Source organism: Dromiciops gliroides, chromosome 4 (genome assembly GCF_019393635.1).
Source record: "Dromiciops gliroides isolate mDroGli1 chromosome 4, mDroGli1.pri, whole genome shotgun sequence".
NCBI lineage: Eukaryota > Metazoa > Chordata > Mammalia > Microbiotheria > Microbiotheriidae > Dromiciops > Dromiciops gliroides.
In genome coordinates, this window is record NC_057864.1 from 288,508,340 (window position 1) to 288,531,340 (window position 23,001).

The 23,001-nt window shown below is 33.1% G+C and overlaps 1 protein-coding gene across 1 annotated transcript in view; it reads left to right on the forward strand.

Annotated features, from left to right (window-relative positions):
* Positions 1–23,001, forward strand: part of ADGRB3 (adhesion G protein-coupled receptor B3) — an 890,484-nt gene that overhangs the window by 330,195 nt on the left and 537,288 nt on the right. Inside the window, 2 exon segments of the mRNA XM_044001123.1 lie at positions 13,781–13,891; positions 20,965–21,126. Coding sequence (XP_043857058.1) covers positions 13,781–13,891; positions 20,965–21,126 — 273 coding nt within the window.

The following is a 23,001-nucleotide window of genomic DNA, read 5'->3' on the forward strand; positions in this document are numbered from 1 at the left end:
AGTTCATGGCATATGATGTGTGATTGAGGGAACTAGAAATCTTTAGCCAAGAGAAATCATTATTTTTGAAGATTTAAGGAGAATTTTATCATTTTCTTTGAGTATCATGTGGGAAAATAATTTCCTGGAACATAGTAGATGCTTTAAAAATACTTGTTGATTGAATTATTGAATTAAGTGTCTTTTCATTGGTCCCAGAAAGCTAAACTTGGGATAATTGGTGGTAGTTTCAAAGAAGCAAATGTAGGCTTGATCCAAGATAAAAATCAAGACATAATTAGTTATGAAGAAGAGGAATGGAATTCTTCTAGGATAGATAATATTGAAACTTGCAGCTTATAATGTAGTGGGAATTCTCATTTATATATGGGCATAATCAACTAGCCTCTGACATCCTTTCCAACCCAGGGATTATGTTATCATATGATTCTAGTAAGAGTACTAACAACCACACAAGGGATGTAAGGTAGAGATATCAGGGCCGATTTCACATAGGAGGTAGCAATTAAGTAGTCTTTAAGATTCTGAGAGGTAGATATGAGGAATAAGTATATTGTAGGCTTATGGGATGCAGAGGCAGAAGAAGGAATATTGAGTTCAGGAAACAACTTGTCCAGTTTGAAAAGAATATAAAGTATGCAAAAAATAGCCATAGGAAATAAATATGGGAATGTCATTTGTCAGTATGTTGCTGATGGCCCAAATTACCAGTAGAACACTGCTAGGAAAATTACCCTCTCACAGTTACATTCAAATTTTCTCAGGGTCCTGGGGGCAACACTATTAAATGTTAAGACATTCCTCAAACTCTCAAGTCCCTACCAATGTATATCTATTTATCAACTACCCACTCATAATATAACTATCTGGTTTTGGTGGATAATCCATATGCCAAATATTACATTTACACAAATGAACCACTCAAAAAATTATACTTTTAGATCTTAGACATCATGATTGGCTAACAATAAAGCGAAAGAAATAATAATATATTAAAATGCATATATAAATAATAAAATGCTTCAAAATCCACATACACTTTTTTTTTTGGTGAGGCAATTGGGGTTAAGTGACTTGCCCAGGGTCACATAGCTAATAAGTGTCAAGGGTCTGAGGTCGGATTTGAACTCAGGTCCCCCTGAATCCAGGGTCGGTGCCCTATCCATTACTCCACCTAGCTGCCCCCAGATACACTCTTTATTCACACTCTCCCATTACAGCTCTCAGTGTCTTTTGAGGAGACTAGTCACATATTTATTGGAACCTAACAAAAGTTCATGAGGGAGGAAATTCACATCTCCGAAATTCAGGTTTTCATGCCATTGGTACTTCAAGAATATCTACAAAATAAGAAACTTCTGGGAGCAGCTAGGTGGCACAGTGGATAAAGCACTGGCCCTGGATTCAGGAGGATCTGAGTTCAGATCCGACCTCAGACACTTGACACTTACTAGCTATGGGACCCTGGGCAAGTCACTTAACCCTCACTGCCCAGCCAAAATAAACCCCCCAAAATAAAAAACAAAACAAAACAAACTGCTTCTCTGTTAACTCTTATTCCTCATATTTCTCTAGCTGGAATGATCCTCTTCTATACTTAAACATAACTTTCACAAGTTATTTCAACTTATTGTCACCTCTATAATATAATTTAGGAAGTATCACCTCTAGATGTTAATAAAGCAATTATCTTTAAGACCAATAACTGTGAAACTCAGAAGGCTGGCTATCTCTGGACTATTTAAACCATCTCAACCAGTTATTTATTCACCTGGATTCTATATGCATTGTGCAGACAGAATAGTTCAAACACAATCTCCCAAACTGACCCTCTGGACATAAAGCAAACCAGTCTAGCCAGCTCTTCCTCTCAAACAGTTAGAATATATGTTTTTCTTCTTTCTGATTTTTCCCTCACATAGCTGAGGAAGAAAAAAAGGTCAACATTCCTAAGTTTTGCTTCTCTTAACCTTTAGGTGGTGCTGATGTTCAGTAGTTGAAATTTTTGCTTTTAACCTGCCCATAAGGAATCATACATATAGCTGAAGCCTACTGCTCTTACTCAGAGGCTCTTAAAACTCCAACAGAATCCTTTTCTAATTTCCTACCATTTCTTCAATCTTTCCACATTGTTTCTTCTTCAGTCTCCACCTCTATCTTTTATATCTTTCAATTACTTTGATGAAAGCCTCTTTCATTTCAATAATTCATCTTTTTTTTTTTTTTTTGGTGAGGCAGTTGGGGTTGTGACTTGCCCAGAGTCACACAGCTAGTAAGTGTCAAGTGTCTGAGGTCAGATGTGAACTCAGGTCCTCCTGAATCCAAGGCCAATGCTTTATCCACTGCACCATCTAGCTGCCCCAATTCATCTTTTTCTTAAAAGCTATCAACCATTCACTATTTTTTTCTTGTGAAACTGAGTCATTTTAAAAATCTTATCTCAGTCTCCAAATATTTATATGATTCCTCATTTTTAAAGTTTTATCCTCTTTAGTCATAAAAGACATATAGGAAATGAGCTGAGGTAACATAATTCTCTTGTATTTCTAAGGTCCCAAAATGGACCTTCAACCATTTTGTGTCCTTGAATCTTTTTTCAAGTACTCATAGTTTTTCTAGTTTTTAATAAATAAAAGTTCTCTAACCAGTAAACCATCAAAGAGTTCACATACTTCCTAGGTATCCTATATCACTCGCAAGGTGATTCAGATATTTACATTCAAAACATAGTTCATTTTTAACCAAAATTGCTCAAATCCCACCTGAAATCTATTATTTCTTCAAGCCTATATTTTAGCATTTCTTGTTAAATCAAAGTCCTCTCCCTCTTCCATTCAGGTATCCAAAAGTTTGTAACAGGAGCCATATTTTACATTCTTTAAGAATTTATTTAAATCTTTTCCTTTACCCAACACTACTCTTTCTGCCCTTTTTAGCACCAATCTGCTAAAAGGACTTTAAAAGACTATGCCATTACATGGAAATGGATAGCGTGTGTCTTCTGCTAGAGGCAGGAGAGAAATGGTCAGACCTGGACCTTGTGGAACTGGAGATAGGAAACATGTACACCAATTATACAGATACAACAGTTGAGGAAAGAAGTGACGATTATCTGAACTAAAGAAGTGACTTTGTCAATGGCTATATGGTGAATGATATGAGAGGTGCTGTGGAGGTTGAATAAATACACCTTGGCAACTGAATGTACATAGATTTTAATATGACTTGATTGAAGATGAATCACAAATCTCTATATCCCACCCTGATTTCTCCCTTGAGTTTGAGGCATATACTACTAACTTCCTTTGAGGCATTTCAAGGAGAATGTCTCAGAAATATCACGCAAAAACAATGTCCCAAACATACCAAATCCACCACTCTTCCAAATTCCCCTCAAAGGCACTGTCTTTTTCTGAGTTCCCCTATGTTTGTTACCTCAGCATTTTCCTCCATTCCTCATTGTCATTCCACTTATTTCTTCAGTTGCCAAATCTTGCCCTTTCTACTTTTTTAACATCTCTCTTATCTCACACCTTCTCTAGTCATATAGATACTGCCTTGATTAGGACCCTTATAACCTTTTGCCTAAAACAACGGAATGGCTTCCTGATTAGTCTCCCTGCTTTATCTCTCTTTACTCCCATCTGTACCCCCAGACAGTTCCCAAAATAATTTTCATTAAGTACAGCTATGACTATTTTATTAAACTCCAGTGATTCTGACTCCATCTAGGATAAAATATAAATTCTGTTTAGCTTTTAAAGCTCTTTAAAACCTTGGCCCAACCTATCTTCTTGGCCTGATTATACATTACTCCCCTTCCTGAACTCTGCAATCCAGCCCTATTTGATTTCTCATTGTTCCTCACACATGTCATTCTATCTCAGCTCCCCATGGCTTTCCACTGGCTATCCACCATACTTGGAATGTACCGCCCCCATCCCCTTTACTTCTTTCTCAAAGAATCCCACTCTTCCAGATGCATCTCAGTAATCATCATATAAAAACTTTTCTTGAATTCCTTATTAGTTCTCTCCCTATCTTTTATTTATTTCCATTTATTATTTATAAGCTAATATGTGTTTGTCTCTCCAATTAGAATATAAATTCCATTTGCTTTTAATATTCGTACACCTAGAAATTGCAATAGTGCCTGACGCATAATATTTACTTAGTAAATGTTTGTGATTGATTGATTTGGTAGGGTTTTTTAGGGAAAAGGGAGATTCAAGTATGATATTGAAGTCATTTACCTATGTGACTGGTAGGATTGCTGCCCTCACCAAAAACCAGGAAGTTTATAAAAGAATTAGATTTAAAGAGAAGATAACAAGATTTATTATGGATTGGTTTTATTTGGAAGGTTAATAGGACATCCACAAGCAATTGTCCACAGAGAGTGATTTTGGGGATATGTTAGAGCTAAATATACAGATATGAAATACATATGAATGTTTTTGTATTGTTGCTAATGTAAATAATATTTTATAAGGTTATATCACTGGCCTATCCAGATGTTTTCTTAAAGTCATTTGATGTTGGCTTAAAAACAAATGCTCATTCCCGAATTGAGAAATGGTCAAAGGATATGAACAGTCAGTTTTCTGATGAAGAAACCAAAGCTATCTATTCCCATATGAAAAAATGCTCTAAATCTCTAATAATTAGAGAGATGCAAATTAAAACAACTCTGAGGTACCACCTGACACCTATCAGATTGGCTAAAATGACAAAAAAGGAAGATAATAAATGTTGGAGAAGCTGTGGGAAAATTGGAACACTAATGCATTGTTGGTGAAGCTGTGAACTGATCCAACCATTCTGGAGAGCAATTTGGAATTATGCCCAAAGGGCAATAAAGCTGTGCATACCCTTTGACCCAGCAATTCCACTTTTAGGTCTTTTTCCCAAAGAAATCATGGAAGGGGGAAAGGGACCCACATGTACAAAAATATTTATAGCTGCTCTTTACGTGGTAGCAAGGAATTGGAAGTTGAGGGGGTGCCTATCAATTGGGGAATGGCTAGACAAGTTGTGGTATATGAATACAATGGAATACTATTGTGCTATAAGAAATGATGAGCAGGAGGAGTTCAGAGAAACCTGGAGGGTCGTACATGAGCTGATGATGAGTGAGATGAGCAGAACCAGAAGAACATTGTACACAGTATCATCAACATTGAGTGTTGACCTACTGTGATGGACTATATTCTTCTCACCAATGCAATGGTACAGAAGAGTTCCAGGGAACTCATGATAGAAGAGGATCTCCAAATCCAAGAAAAAAAAAAAAGAACTGTGGAGTATAGATGCTGATTGAACCATATTATTTCTTTTGTTTTGGGTGCTTTTGGTTTTTTTTTCTATTTTGAGGTTTTGCATCACTGCTCTGATTTTTTCTCTTGTAACAGGATTAATGCAGAAATAGGATTAATGTTATTATGTGTATATATATGTGTGTGTGTGTATATATATCTATCTATATGTATATAGATATGATATATAGATATATAGATATAACCTATATCAGATTACCAGCTGTCTAGAGGAGGGGGGAGGGAGGGGAGGGAGGGAGAAAAATCTGAAATTGTAAAGCTTGTATAAACAAAAGTTGAGAACTATCTTTACATGTAACAGAAAAAATAAAATACCTTATATGTAAAAACAAAACAAAACAAAAAAACAAAAACAAATGCTGCATAGGGCAGCTAGGCAGTGTGTGGATAAAGCACCAGCCCTGGACTCAGGAGGACCTCAGTTCAGATCCAGCCTCAACACTTGACACTAGCTGTGTGACCCTGGGCAAGTCACTTAACCCTCATTTCCCCGCAAAAAAAAATAATAAATTAAAATTTTTAAATGCTGCATTAAGTTCCCACTCATTTAGCTTAGAATATGTATTTTTAGACATTTGTGCTCCATCCTAATATAACTTATTCCAAAAATTTCACAAAAATATAAAAAAATACATATGTGTGGTGGAAGGAAGAAAGGAATTTGGATTAAAATAACAACTAATATCTAAAGTCTTAAATTAATCAGAAATAAGTTACTTACTCATTTCCATTAGTGGAAGTTCACAGTTGAGTGTTTTTTTCCTTAATTCCCAAAAATGGTCTTTCTTTGATTATACTTAATGATTTTCTTAGGGAAGTTTATTGTAAATATTATTACTGATAGAAAATTATTACTATCATAATATATATACATATATATTTATATGTATGCATTCTAGTCATCACAGTTTATAAACCAAAGAGATTTAGGAGGACCCAATATAAGAGGGAATACAGAAAGATAATGTTTAATGCAAGTTCCAGTTACTTAATCATCTCTTCCTTCATTAAATATTTATTGAGCATTTATGATATACACTACACAATATTATCATTGTATTGGATACCATGAGTTATGTGGCATAATTTCTTCCTTCAAGAAATTTACAGTCTGGTGAAAGAATAAAGGGAAATAGGCATAATTGAAGGAAACATGTAATAAATAGAATCAGAATAGTATAAAGTATAAAGTACCACAGGCATTCAGAGGACAGGAGATGACTTGTGGGAAGTTTTTATAGAAATGGTGCCATTTGAGCTAGACCATAAAGAATAATTCTTTGACAGGTGAAGGAAAGTGGAGAGGACAAAGGCATAGAAAAGGACATACACAAAACTTCAGAGATAGGGAAGTTCAAGGCCTATTTGAAGAGATGCAAATAGTTTAATCTGATAAGAAAGAATTACATATGTAGAGGTTTCATTTTTGAAATATCTGCAAATGGTTAGAATGAGAATAAAAAGGTACTTGAATGAAAGGATGAGGAACACTAGAGGATTTCATCTTTTAGGAAATGAGATATTTTGAAAATACTTCATGAAGGGATTGATATCATAATTGTGCTTTAGGAGGTGTAAGCTGTCTTTCTAGAAGATAAACTGGAGGAATGATTCACGTGCTTCATAATTACATTTAAGTGATATACGTACAATGGCAAATTGATTATTTTGGTGTTAATGTGGCTTTCTCAAAATTTTTATTATTAAAAAATAGTTCATTTAAATCTTTAAATTTAAATTCCATTTTTTTCACACAAGTTTTATCAATTGACAATAATGAATAAATAGTGCTTATATTTTTATATTTACCAGTTTCTGTACTTCGTAGGGATTATAGAGACAGGGATAGATTATGAAAAGAATTGTTTTGGCATTTAAAATAAATTTACATTATTTAAAAGTATTTACCTTTTGTAAATTAACATGTAGTGCGTGTTTGTTTTGTTTGTTTTAATTGTTTTAGCAATTTAGCAAAACAGGAATCAATATCAGATGGGAACATTAATGTTACATTTTAATAAAAATGTTATTATTCTGATGGGGACCACTTAAGGTTATTAGATTTTCTTTAGAATTAACAAATATTCCTTCAGGAAAAAAATACTCTTAAAACTGAGGTTTTTACATATTGTCATAGTTATTTACTCAAAATCATTTTTATGTCATTGATATATAATTGGAAATCTCACTGTATTTTTCTTCAAACTATCAAACTGATCTCTAAAAAGATGTTACAATTTTACAATTGCACTAGTAAATTAGAGGATATCTTTTTCTCGACAACCTATTTCTATAATCTATTTCCCTAGTGTTCAGTTTCACAAATTTTTGTTATGTGTGTAGGATATGAGATGGAACCTAGTTTTTAAAAAATAATCTCTTTAATGATGTAGTGAGCCCAAGCATTTAATTATTAACATTTTGGATTTTCAAGTTTGCTCAAATCCTTTGATCATTTATCCATTTTGTAATTAGAGTTATCCCTGTGGCTATATTTGTATTACCTATGGATTAGAAGCACACTGTAAATTTACAAAGCGACTGTTTTAATGGCATTTCTTAATTTGGCTTGCATTTTTATTACTAAAATAGTTACCTTTTAATTTGGTTATGTTTTGTCCCTATTAATTAATCAAAATCTTTGTTAACTTCAGTTCTAACTGTTGTTGAGACCTTTACATCACAAAGCTCTTTAGTCATATTACAATTAGTACATCCAAAATTCAGTATAAATCCACTATTGAAGAAAAGCAAAAGCAAGAAAATATTTACTTGCTTTCCCCCAGAAATATATAGTTGTTACCTTTCAAAGTTTGATTATAAATGAAGAAGAGTTTTGATAAAAAGATGTCACTGTCATTCTCAAGGGGAGGAAATCAAAAGGAGAAACTGTATCAAGAGATACATTTGCAACCCACTGTATTTGTAATGAAATCTTGGCATTGGGAAAAAGTCCTTTTAAATCAATTTCCCCTTCCATAATTTTTTTACACTATAGTAAATACTGACAGAAGCAAAACAATATATTTTTCACAGTTCACTCAAAAGACTTTATATTTTTCTTAAGCCTGTAATATTAGAAAAAATCAACAAAAATACTAATTTTTTTCTTCACAAAACAGAATATGGAAAAGTTTTATTTTATAAATACAGGATTTCATAATACAATTGTATTTAATTTATAAGGTAGGCAGTTAAATCCATTTATGCTTGAAGGTTTTTCTATAAATGGTAAATTTTTAAATTGTTATTCTAGTAAAGGCAACAAGAACTCTCAACAAGAGGCTTGTTTATGGAATATTAATATTAAATTTTTCTGTAATAGCAATTCAAGTAAAAAGAAAACAGGCTACAAAAACTATGCCAAGTATGACTGATAGATATACATCACAAAACTTAATCTAAAGGGCTGTGTAAGTCCAAGCTACTATTATTCTTACTATTATTATAAAATTTTGACATCTAAAATATATAAGGAACTGTTAAAATGTCATAGTGGTAGCCTCAAGTTAGAACTCATAAATGAGCAAAGAATTTGATTGGATTTTTTTTAAGTAAACACAAAACACAATTTTTTAATAATTGCTTGAGGGAAATAGTTGACCTCATTTCATCATTAAAAAGATGAAAGTTTAAAAAAAAATTTTTTTGAGGTACCACCTTATCATTCTTCAGAAATGGTACTGTCATGGAAATCAACACTGATGAGGTTGTAGACCGATACATTGAGTAATTGCTAAGGGAATTGTGAATGGAATTGTAGAATCTTTTGAGAGGGCTATCTGATTGTATGCAGAAAAATCAAATAAATGACCACTCTTTGGCTCGTTAATTCCCATCTTGCAACTATAAAAGCATTATGGGGGGCAGCTAGGTGGCACAGTGCATAGAGCATTGGCCTTGGATTCAGGAGGACCTGAGTTCAAATCTGGCCTCAGACACTTGACACTTACTAGCTGTGTGACCCTGGGCAAATCAAAAAAAAAAAAAAGGCATTATGGGGGAAAAAGCTATTGGTCTGAAGATTTTCAAAGCAGCATTATATGAAAACGAGAAACAAAAGAAAATTGATTAAACAAAATGACCAACAATAGAGAAATGGTAAAAGAAGTTGTCATAAACTAAGGTAATGAAATAATGCAACAAAATAAATAAATAGAATAGATAGTAATGAGGTTTACAAAGAGATAATGTGGTGTTAAAGAATATAAATCACCAAATCTGATAGTTTTCAAAAAAAATTTATTAAGTCATATGGGGGAGAGGCAGAGACAGAGACAGAGAAACAGACACAGAGAGAGTCAGAGAGGAGTTATGGCTCCCTCTGTCTAGGTCCCGGATGACTTACTTTATATAAAATTTTAACAAAGTTTTCCAGACCCGGTTACAAATGAATCATTTAACAAAGGTATTGACAAGAGTCACATAGTACAATTCACATACAAATCATCTGACAAAGGTATCACACACAAGACATATACAAATCACATGGAGAGAACCCAAAACATAAGCTTGGGTACACTGTAAACAAGTCCTGGGTATCATAACACAAAATAAGAATGCTTTGCGTGGATCTAGGACCTGGGGGAAATCCCAAATTCCTATTAGTCATTTCTCATATTCCTAGAGAGTTACTGGGGTCAGATGATATTCTAGATACAGGATGCATAAAGTTAGATTTAAACAGTATAACTATTAATTTTTTGAACAATATAATACATAATTTTCCACAAATGCAAAGTGAAATAAGCAAAGGAGAATGGACTATACACCTGTAAAAAGGCTTTTTAGAGAGACTTAAAGGGAAAGTCTAAAAATTTTTATGTAAATGATTAAGTGTAAATAGTAACAAAGAAAGTAGAAGTCCTTATTTAGATATTAAATATCTAATAAAACCTATACTAAAAGCTGTAATGGATTCTCAACATTAATGAATATGTATCATCTATATAACAATGATAAGCAGTAATGACTGAAATCAGAATCTTAACATCTGAATTAAATGTTAAATTTTGGGACAGCTAGGTGGCGCAGTGGATAAAGCATCAGCCCTGAATTCAGGAGTATCTGAGTTCAAATCCAGCCTCAGACACTTGACACTAGCTGTGTGACCCTGGGCAAGTCACTTAACCCCTCATTGCCATGCAAAAAACTCAAAAAAAACAACAAAAACAACAAAATGTTAAATTTCTGGAAAGTTTCCTATTTCTGTGTTTTAGGCAAGAATGTATAATGGGATATTTGAAATTTTGGAGTCTATTTAAAAAATTTTTAAGTTATCAAAGATTAATTTTCTAAATTATTACAATCTGATCAAACTATAGTCTAATCATCTATTTTGTCAAAATTGCCCATGATTTTGAATAACCCTTTTCTCCCTCATTCTTGCCATATAAAAGAAAATTTGAATGGAAAGATTCTGTGCTTATCGAAGGTTATTTATCACCATCATCATTATCAATCACTGCTGCTATTGTTATATAATGACTTTTGCATACATCCTAATTTCTCCTAAAAGTTAACTTTTTTATTTTTATCAAATAGAAAAATGGGCTTTCATCAAATCAGGACGCTAATGGAAATTAGATCGGAAATAATCCTAGAGTAATTTTCTTATTTCTTTTTTTTTTTATGTAAGAACAACCTCCCCCACACACAAACACACACAACTATTTTCAAATAAAATTCCTAAGCTATTTCCTTTTTTTCAGGGCAATGGGGGTTAAGTGACTTGCCCAGGGTCACACAGCTAGTAACTGTCAAGTGTCTGAGGCTGGATTTGAACTCAGATCGTCCTGAATCCAGGGCTGATGCTTTATCCACTGTGCCACCTAGCTGCCCCCTAAGCTATTTTCTATCAATGCACTCAGACTTTGGTTTAGAAAAAATTGTCTAAAGAATACATATATATATATATTTTTTGTGTTATCATATATATGTATTTGAATATAATCTTTAATTATAAAAGTGATTTAACCATATGAGAAGCTTGTAATTATTCAAAACTAATATTAAAAGATTTTATATTTGGTATCTTCATTTTTGTACCAATTTTTAAAAATTTTACATAAAATTTTTATTTTTTAATAAAATTCAAACAAGGCGTGAAGATAATACCACCAGTTTTTTTATAAACACACCACTCCTTTAAAATACATTGCAAGGGGGCAGCTAGATGGTGCAGTGGATAGAGCACCGGCCCTGGAGTCAGGAGTACCTGAGTTCAAATCCGGCCTCAGACACTTGACACTTACTAGCTGTGTGACCCTGGGCAAGTCACTTAACCCCAATTGCCTCACCAAAATAATTAATTAATTAATTAATTAAAATTAACAAATAAAATATATTGCAGTGTGTAAATTGAAAGGTTTGTATTCATATAAGAACACCTTGCTGAAGTTAAATTCCTTTACATTTGTTAATCATATCAAGTTTGTGTTTTACATGAAATATATTTTCATTATAAAAAAACTAAACAGAAAGATTACATCTATAAAATCATATTGCCAAATAAAATCCTCAGCATTTTAAAATTTCCTTTTTCGAGTTTTGTTCCATATATAAATAATCTATTGTCAATATCCTGAAAAGGGCATTTGTCTTTTTCTTACTCTTGTAGTAAAACATTGGGTTAGGCCATATACAAAAATGGTATTGATAAGAATTGGAAACTTGTAATGAGTTTTACAATTGAAACCTTTCACTGAAATTGAATGAATCCACAAGTTCAGCATTGCTTTGACTGTATCAAAATCATAGCATGACCATATCTTTAACATTTCTGCCCCAGGTTTGAGTGGGGATTTCATTATTTCATTAGCATTTCCTCTAAATGGAACTAAAATTGGGGGCAGCTAGGTGGCACAGTGGATAAAGCACCGGCCCTGGATTCAGGAGTACCTGAGTTCAAATCCGGCCTCGGACACTTGACACTCACTAGCTCTGTGACCCTGGGCAAATCACTTAACCCCCATTGTCCCACCAAAAAAAAAAAAAAAGGAAAAAAATAAATGGAACTAAAATTTTCCTATTAATTTTTATGAATTAATATGGATTTGATTATTAATTTGGATTTATTTGGATATACCAGATATAGCTGGATGTGGCTAAGGACTTTACTTCCCATATAAAAAACTGGTCACAATGTGTAGAATTGTAGTGGTAAAAAATATAGTTTAGAATGAAGCGTAAGTATTAAAATTCCCTCAAAAATATGGTTTAGGGAGGAAAATATTTTGTATTTTCTTTTAAAATTCATGCAGAATTGATGGTATGAGTAAATCTAAGGCTTATAAAATTATTCTCTTCTAAATTACTGACATCAGTGCTGGAGTTTTAACTTAAGAATTCTTGTACATTATGTTATAATATGCTGAACCCAATTCCCTTTACCATCAATAAAAGTCTGTTCTTTATACTTCATACAAGTGAAATAACCCCTACTTCTTTTCCTCTGGCCTATCCCTTATGAAATTTTGTCATAATTTTGTTGAAATTGCCTGAAGTGTTAGAAAGACTAAAATCGCTTTCTTAGAACCACATGGACATAAAAGCTTAGCCTCCTTTGAAGTTCTATGAGGTTATTCTCCAAAGGGAGGTTGAACAGAAGGGCCAACCTGATAAGTTAGCCAATCTATCTCCTGCCATATAGTAAGAGATATGTCTCATTGAAATAGGCATGGATTTTCCCCACTCTAGCCTAGAACCTATATAGCCACATAATTTGATGACAAAAGACTTCAGTGATTCTATACCCCAGATGAGTTATAAACTGAGAGGAGATGTGAATTTCTTATATTTGACATGGGAAAGGATTGGAGTGGATATGGGATAAGGATGAGATGGGGTTTGTACAACTTAGGAGGAATTGATGTTACCCTGACCTCCATTTCCCTCAAGTTTTTGAATGCACCAAGTACCTCCAAACCTGTGGGAAAAGAGCCACTATAAACAACATGGCATTCCATCAATTCACTGTTCCCCTCAGTAAATAAAGCAGTGTGTGACACTGGTCCCATACTCAAGGAAAGATGCTGACAAATCTGTCAGGTTGATTCATGTTCAGAGAAGGGAGCACCCTGTAAGATAATCAAATTTCTATCACTGAACAGCAATATTTAATGGTATGGTCGTATTTATATGATGCGTTTGCTTTAAAACAATATCTCCAATAGTATGGTGACTCCATTCATTTAGCTGGTTTATACTCTGATGTGTGTTATTACAGTGGATATTTCTATTGTTTCTTGAAATCTGTTCATGTTTTAAGTTCTGCTGACATTGAGATTAGATCTATTTGAAGGAGATCAGTCTAGCAAATGAAGTAAATGTAGACCTAATCAGGAGCCTTTAGGTATGTGTAGGAACATATTGCATGAGTCAGTAATGTAACTTTTGAGAAATGTCTACACACAAGCCTTCATATACCTTTATTCTGTCTTTAGAATTTGGAATGATGGGAGATCATACAATTAAAAGTCAGCGACCTCGATCTGTTCATGAGAAAAGGGTCCCTCAGGAACAAGCTGATGCTGCTAAATTTATGGCACAAACTGGTAATACGTTAGTTACATTTTCCTATTTATTGTTGTTAATTTAATTTTAAAAAACACTGCATGTTTTCATAATCTTTTGCTGCACATTTGTCAGTTTTGAAGCTGATACTTTTTTTGAACCATTTTTTTTTGTCACCAGTTAAAGTCCATAAATAAAGTAGCTGGAAATTGAATAGAAGACATAAAAATATTTACTATGAACTACTTAACTATCAGAATAACTTTCATTGTTCATAAAGCATAGCATGCAAATGGAATATTAGGACTGGAACATTACAATTTAAGTATGCTAATTAACTGCTCGAAATATATCATAAACATTTTGAAAGAAATTTGCCAGTAAAAGTCTAGATTCTTAATAATGAGTCAACATTAGAAGACTTATTATTATAAGAACATATGAACCAAAACACATTCAGAACTTAACAAATTCTTTATAAGTTCTGGTTTCAGTTGTCTACCTTTATTCATAAATAAATGATTCATTAGAAATTATGTGATTTTAATATTAGTTACAATATCCTTGGTTAAAAACAGGTTTTCTCAAGGAAACCCCAAAACTAAAAGAAGACAGTCTACTTTTATATAATATGGTACCTCAAAACATTAAGAAAAAATGAATATCAATAAAATGACTGTCTTTCTCATTCGTGCTGTCATATATTTTTAAATGCCATATGTTTTACAAATAACTAGAAAAATAATGGCTTCACCTATGTATTTGGTGTCCGTATGTATAAAGAGATGCTGCTGAATCTTACATTCAACTTAGGGCTCATTGGAATAAATGAGCTAGCATTCTGTCTGGTAACTGCAGCTGACACAGCTTAGATGAAAGTTGTTGTTTTTAAATGTATCATGAACATATTCTATTGTCAACTTTATTTTGAAAACTAAAATATCTTTTTCTCCAGGAAGGTTTTTATCCATTGCAATCTAGAAGGGTTTGTTCCTCCATTGATGCAGACGATCGCAAGCAAATTGGTCACCTTTCTGAAGTGATGTCTTGGTTGATTATGATACAAATCTCTGAAAGAATAAATATGTCCCCCTTTTGTCCATATCTTAGATAAGGTTTGATCAGATACTAGAATTAATGATACAATTTTAAATGTATTTATGCTTTGGGTAACCAGTAAATGCATTTACTTTAGAGAACTTAATTTAAGCCAATAGTAACACTAAGTTCAAATTCACAAATATGAGGAGGGAGATTGATGTTCAGAATAATGTATAATAATGACCTAAGTTTAGTTTCTTGCAAATGCAGAAATTACTACAAATTGCTTTGCTCAGGCCAAAATTTATGTGCACTGATAACAATATAAAGTAATCTATTTGCATTTTGCTAAGTGAATTGAGAAATGTCTATCTGGACTTGCATAAATATCCAGACATCCTAAAATTTGCCATTCTTCACAATAGCCTTTGAGAAGCTTTACCATTGGCTATCTATTGGGCAATGCTTTGAGTCTAGAGAAATGGCTAAGCTACAGAGTGCTCACCACCACCTCAGGGACTATTTCAAGGAAGAGTGTTCAAGTAAAGGGGAAATACTATATTGAGACATGATCTGGTTGATGGGATGTGTGGGCTGGGAAACTCTGGCTTCCCTCATCTCTCTGCTAATAGGGAATGTTTCCTTGTATCAGGCAAATGACAGGAAGAAATGCAACTTAAAAGAGATAAACTGATTAGATTTATGAAACCTGAGTGTGCAGTTCTTTTATGCTCAGGAATATGAAAATTACCTAGTTGGGGGTTTTTTTGCACTGATGTGGGGCAAATCAGAATTTACATAAGCATATTTTAGACATATATGATATATATATATATATAATTTATTTATCTAGAGCACATAAGCAGTGGATACAATTTCACAAACCCAAATTTAATTAAAACTTCATATGAATTAAGATAACCAAAATCAAATAACCATGCATTTTAAAGGAAAAACTTACTAATACCTATGTTTTCATATTTTTCTTTATGGTCACCATACTATATCTAATATATTGTACCTCTTGGATTGTAAAATTAATGAAGCATTTTTTAAATTGAGCCATGAGGATATTTTAAAACATTTCCTCACATTTTTATCATACCTTGGAAAATACAATGAGCTTTATGGTCATATGTCTGAAAAAATGTGTTAGAGTTTTTTAATCTTAATGTTTAAGAATTCATTATTTGATACAACAGATCATTGCTTAAAAGTAGAGAACTATAAACAGAGTATATATTCATGAACTAAAATTACTATTAGATAAAAGTAACATTCAAAATCTCATTGCTTCAGAACTTATTGAAAGCTTCATTATATGAATAACATTCCTTTCTGAGGAAAGGAGATAGCACTGGCAAAGCTATAAAGTGAAAAGCACCCATCCGGTCTATTGGAATATTTTAATAATCATTTTTTCATTTACATTTTCCTGAAATTATCATTCCTTTAGGCATTATGGGAGTTAGTGTGGATCTTACACAGGTAAGTGTCACACAATTAGACATCCTATATCATGTTTTATTACTACATATTCTCTTCTACCTATCTTTTAAGCAAAGAAAATGGTTGGAGACGTGAACAATTTTTTGGTTCACATAATTTTGAGAACGTACTATAGCTATAAATATGAAATAATAATGGAAATGGTTATGATATGATTTTTGTACTCTTCATACAGAGGGTGAAAAAACCCAAGTACTAAAACTGATTTTATAGTTTTCAGAAATATTTAAAATACATTTTTCTCATTGACAATAGAGATCTTTAGGAGTCACTAAAGAACCTTAAATTGTAGATTTGTAGGCACATTTTTAAAAAACTTCTCTAGAAAGTGTCCAGTTTGAAAATAATATTTCTTAAACTCATGTCTTCATGATGCAATAAGATTATTGATCACCTCATAAATAAGAAGACTTGATTTTGGTATCGTTAATCTATTCATTGAGCCAATTTTTGGAACTGGTATATGTTACCACACGAGTAATTTAATCATAATCAAATTGCCGGTCAAATTGAGTTAAATATTGAGGTTGCTGTTCTATGGATTAATTTGTTGGGCACATATAGGCATAGATGTATAGAAGGCTGATCTTTGAGTGAAGAAGATCTGGATTAAAGTTATAGTACTATGTGATGATAGAAAAGTGCCTTCATTTCTCTTTTCCCTGGGCAACATTTTAAGACTAGAAGTTACAAAGGTAGAATTGATCTCACTTAGTGGAGAGAGTTTTTATGTTGCCAGTTTACTACACTTATGAAATCAGAGGTCTAGACCCTACCCCACCAAGAAAAGAAATTAAATCAGATACCATTTTAAATATTAAATAATAGTTCATGATAATGATACATTTCTATAAAAGCTACTTTTAATTTATGACACTAAAATAGGTTATATATTTTCTTTTGGTTAATTTAGTAGTTTTTTACTTTAATGAGAAAAAATAGCTCATCCAAAACATTAAAGAACCATACCATTTAAAATTAAAAACCAAAAAACAATACCATGAGGATTTAAAATCAGGTTTCTAAGTTTATGATAAAAAGTATTACTGGCATTGGTGTTTGTCCTATTCTTTTGGTCTGTTGGCTTAAAAAACTTTAACAGTACTTTAAAACATAGAAATGTCCAGGTGTCAACAAATCCTTTACCAAGTAGCCATGATTAAGAATCTGATTATTCGATATTACTCTCTAATCTATACTCTAATCTATACCCTAATCTATACTCTATATAATCTTATTAAAATAAGATATCTAGATATTGTACCATGCATTCTAATTGACCATGGACAAACAGTTTGTATGCTGATAGATAACAATTATTAAGACTGGCAAAGGGGCAGCTAGGTGGCGCAGTGGATAGAGCACTGGCCCTGGAATCAGGAGTACCTGAGTTCAAAACCGGCCTCAGACACTTAACACTTACTAGCCGTGTGACCCTGAGCAAGTCACTTAACCCCAATTGCCTCACTAAAAAAAAAAAAAAAGACTGGCAAAGTAATTCCTTTGACTGTAAAATCAAGTCTTTTTCCTAGCTCAGATATAATTAGTCTTATTGTACCATCTTGGACCAATTGCTAGCTTACATTTGTTTAAGAATCTTTCTCCATACACATACCAATTAATATAATAGTATAACTGTATATTATAACATATATGTATCCACAAGTGTGTGTGCTTATGTAAATCTATGTACATACACTCAATAGAATGAACAAATTCAAATGTCCAAGTTGCTTCTAAAGGTTTCTATCATCAAAGAGACAAACATTTTAAGTAATTATTTCTTAACCTCTCTAAGTCTCAATTTCTTTATCAATTAAATGGTAATGGATGCATTTACTACCTACCTCACAGGGGTGTTGTGAGGACCAGAATTGATTTTTGTGAAGCATTTTGTACCTCATGAAATGCTATTAAGATGCTCACAATGATTATTTTTTCTTCTTACTTTAAAAAATGTAATTTACATAAAAATTAGAAATCATACAGCTCTTTTGTTTTACTTAAAATATTTTTCACAAAATGTGTTTAATATCTCATATCAATCATCTAATGAATTTCACTTCTATCAATCTTCCAATGAGCTATGCTGTTTTCTACAGACTTGAAAAGACTTTGGTGGCAAAGAAGAAAACCCAAGTATTTGGCCTTTCTCTAGCAGCAAAGCATTTGTTTTGGCAAGTTGCCATTTTATTGGCATCATCTCATTGGTCTAAATAAAAAAGTCCTGTTTGAAAGTGAATACAGATCATCTAAACAGGTTTCAAGTGAAATGAAATTTGTTTTTCAATGAATTGATTTCAAAGTTTTGGATGAGGAAAAAGAGAAAGGCAACGTTAATTTCCATGGAAAAGTGGCTACTCATTCTAAGATGTCATTTATCAACTTTAAGAAAAATTTGCATTATTTGGAATTGATCCCCAATTTTTGAAACTCTTTTTGGCAAAAATAAACTTAGAGTTAACACGTAATTGTTTAGTATTCACAAGATATGTCTTTTCTTACAGTGATTAATTTACCAGTATACAGTCACCTTGAAGGTCCTAAACCTATTACCATTGGAAAATACGACTAAACCAAATATATTCCTACAGTGCCAGGTTAAAATAGAGACCATTACTTGAGACAAAAATCAATTTTAGACAAGATCTATCCCAGTTCAGTTTATTTTTCATAAAACCTATATTGTACAATTAGCCCATTGTTTAATTGAAAACTTCCTAAAACCCAGTAAATCACCACTTTTTTTAAATTTAATTTTTTAATTAATTAATTTATTTATTTTTAGCGAGGCAATTGGGGTTAAGTGACTTGCCCAGGGTTACACAGCTAGTAAGTGTGTGTTAAGTGTCTGAGACCAGATTTGAACTCAGGTACTCCTGACTCCAGGGCCGGTGCTCTATCCACTGCGCCACCTAGCTGCCCTAATCACCACTTTTCTTAATGTCACCCTGCATATAGGTTTAAAATATTCTAAAGATTGAATTTTTTAAGATCTTCCCTAAATTTGTACCTGACAAAATTTTCCCTTCAGTTTCACAACAGAAATATAGCACTCTTTATAATTTACATTCTGTGTAAGAAGAAAAGTTTTGAGTTTTAGTGTCACTCGAATTAATAAGCTAGTTGGTAAGTATTTATTAAGTGCTTAGTATGTGCCACTCACTGCACTAAGTTAATGCCAAGGATGCAAAGAATGGCAAAAGATAGTTTCTACTCTTAAGGACCTCACAGTCTAACATAATCAGTAAATTATATGTCACTTGTATAAAATCAGAATCAAATGCTATATTTCTGTTAAGACAAAAGAAACCAAGGGAGAATGTTACTATAGATCATACATTCTGATACTATTTATTACAGAGAGGACACAAGGATGGACCAAGAAAAACTAGTCTAATTTAATTCTATATGCATTCACCTGGCTACCCCTCCTTATGCTCTAATTAGTATGATACATACCAATGTAAAATTCATTATCATCAGTACCTCTGTGGGAATATTTAAAATGGAAGCATGCTTACATCATTCCTCAATCACTCTAAGTAATGGAAATAATGTTTATGGTAATGCCAAAGCTTGATAACTTGCTAACGGTAGGAAAATAATATTTATGTCTGACCAAGAAAACTTTATGTTTTGAGATCAAATTTATAATATCTGCTATTAATATTAGGCTAAGAAAGTATTAGGAGCCCACTGTAATGATCTTCAGTTTCCATAGAACTTGAATTCATTAATTATTTGGGAACAAATGATGCTATAGAAATGATTGATTTGATTTGGCGGAATGGATCCAGACCTTTCTTATTTTATAAAAGCCCATTGTTAAGTCATTTTTAGCATTCTAATGCAAATACTGGAAGAGTCTTCAACTATTCTGACTCAGAGTCACTAAACTGGCGTAGACCCTGGGAAAAGTATCATGTTGTCAACATGCCCTTATTAGTAATTGCCATAGAATGAATAGCTTCATTTTGAAATGTCAAAGTAGCACTAGTCTAAGACCTTTTTGGAAACAATGAGAGTAATTGTTTAGTGCACTACAACACAAATCAATATGACAAAAATATCCATAACTTGGACATTCCAAGAGCTAGGAATGGGGATCTACAATGAAGGCATGAAAGAAATGCATGGATATATAATTCATTCCTTTCTTTAAAAGAACAGAGTATGCTTAAATTGCATTTAGCTCCCCTTCCCTGTGCCATTTCATATCTATTTAAAGATTTTAAGGCAGAGAATAAAAACCAATTTGTCTTCTACTATGTAAAATGTTGACTGATTCTTTTTCTTTTAGTGTCCATAGTGCAGTGGTGTTTTGTGAAAGGAAGCACTACTAACAAGGTTGGACTCAAAGTCAGTTATTGCATCAGTTCTCTGTGCATCCCAATTTTTAATTTATTGTTTCACTAAACATTTTTTCCATGGGCCCTTTCAAGTGTTTATTGTCATATTGTTGCCTTTGAATTATGCTTATATGCCACAATGTTAGTTACTTACAATGTTTTATATTATTACTCAAGGCAGTATTCATTTTTATTTGTTGTCTTGTGTACAGGTGAATCTGGTGTGGAAGAGTGGTCCCAGTGGAGTTCATGTTCAGTTACTTGTGGTCAAGGGTCGCAGGTGCGAACCAGAGCTTGTGTATCACCTTACGGGACACACTGCAGCGGCCCATTAAGAGAATCAAGGGTTTGCAATAACACTGCCCTCTGTCCAGGTAGTGTTAGCAGCAAATACAATTGTAGATGTTATTGAATTGTGTCTTGATAAGCATTTGAAACATTTGGTTATTTTCACACGAATTGAGTATAGACATTTTAATTAGAGTGGATAAGTGTAATTCTTATTCATCTGTGAAATTTCATTATGTATGTGATTATTTCTGCTTTGATAGCAGTCAAAAGAACTCTACAAGCAATTTTTTCAAATGCTAGTTCTAGACATGAGTATATGCTTTTATTAGATATTGATCCATAAAATTTTATTTTTTCAGGAATAAAAGATGAGGGGAAAATATCCCATTGAATGATTTAAGGTCAAAAAAAATAATCTATTAACATGTTGGGAACACGAAGCAAATTTTCATTATTTAAGATGTGGCAAGCATTTGGAGCCACGTATTCTCCACAGTTGCTGTAAAAGTTATTATAACATTATAAGTAAAAATATTAATTTTCAGAGGTTTTTAAAAAATTTAGCTCAAACTCTTCCTTTGACCATGCTTGTATGTATAATGCTTACATATGGTCCTCTAGACTCAGCTACTGTCTATGAGCTGGAGGCTATATTTTATACTTCTGTTTAATATAACATTTGAAATGACTGTCTTCTTTTGAATTGTCCATTGGTCTGAACATTTGATACAGTCATTTAGGAAATAGAAAATGATATAATCCAAAGGGAGTAGATAAGTGTTGAATATTTCACTGCAAATCAGCATTTTCTGGTGCACTCGCACAACTGCACAAGTCTCTCAGTTCCCTTCTTTTTCTTTTTTCTCCTCTCTTTCTTCATCTTCCTTTCTCTCCAGTGCCCCGTTCTTCCCCCTTCCTCTCCCTCACTCTTTTTCCTCTTCCTCTTTTCCTTTTTCCTCCCTCTCCCCATCTCTTTGTCTCTCTCCATCCCTCCCCCTCTTTCCGTCTCCTCTCTTCCCTTCTCCTCCCCTCCCTTCTCTTCTCCTATCTGATATTGAGAGTTGCCAGTTTGTATTTCATTCTCTGTGGGATTGCCTGGAAAGATCCAAACTATAAATCCAGGCTCTAGCAACAGTGTTGCCATAAAGAGCTGCTTTATGTCAACCTGCAGTAGTTTGGGTCCATAGAGGAACATGGATTTTTACCTGCTTCCTCTCTAAACACATGGCTTGTCACAGCTTGCAGGTTTTGTAGGTTTCCTAGGGACACCCCTATAGTTTTATATCTGGGGCCCCTGAGGGTTTCTTCCTTTAAGAAAGGAGAGGTAGGAATGAATGCTAGAGAAATATGGGACACTTAAGTGAATTTATGTTCCCAGAGGAGCTCCTGATCCTAGGAAAGAAACCTGCAAAGCTACATAGAAAGATAAGCAAGAGCTGAGCAGAACAAGATCCCTTCACCAGTAAGTACAGGGTGGGCCAAAAGTCATGCTTTAATAACTTTTGGAAAAAATGTTTTATTATTTTTTGCCATTTACAAGATGATTTTTCACACTTAATGTAAATTTATTTTCTATATAGACTGTATATGAATCAATGGTATTGTAAATTAAAACAAAAATAAAGGAATTATTAAATATTGAAACCCTTTCATGACTTTTGGCTCATGCTGTAGAAGAGACTGTATAAGACATTAGAAGACAGGATGGGAGAAGGTAGTGGAAAGAATTGCTAAGAAGTAGATGGGAAAGAACAAATGAAAGCAATCAGATGATTAATCAATGGGTTTTTATTAAGTGCTATAGGCACTGTGCCAATGACTGAGGATATAAAAAGCAAAAACAAAAAACCCCACACAGCCTCTGTCCTCAAGGAGATCAGGTTGTAATGAGAGAGACAACAAATAAATATCTAGGCATAGACAGGATATATGTAGAATAAAAAGTACTAAGGGTACAA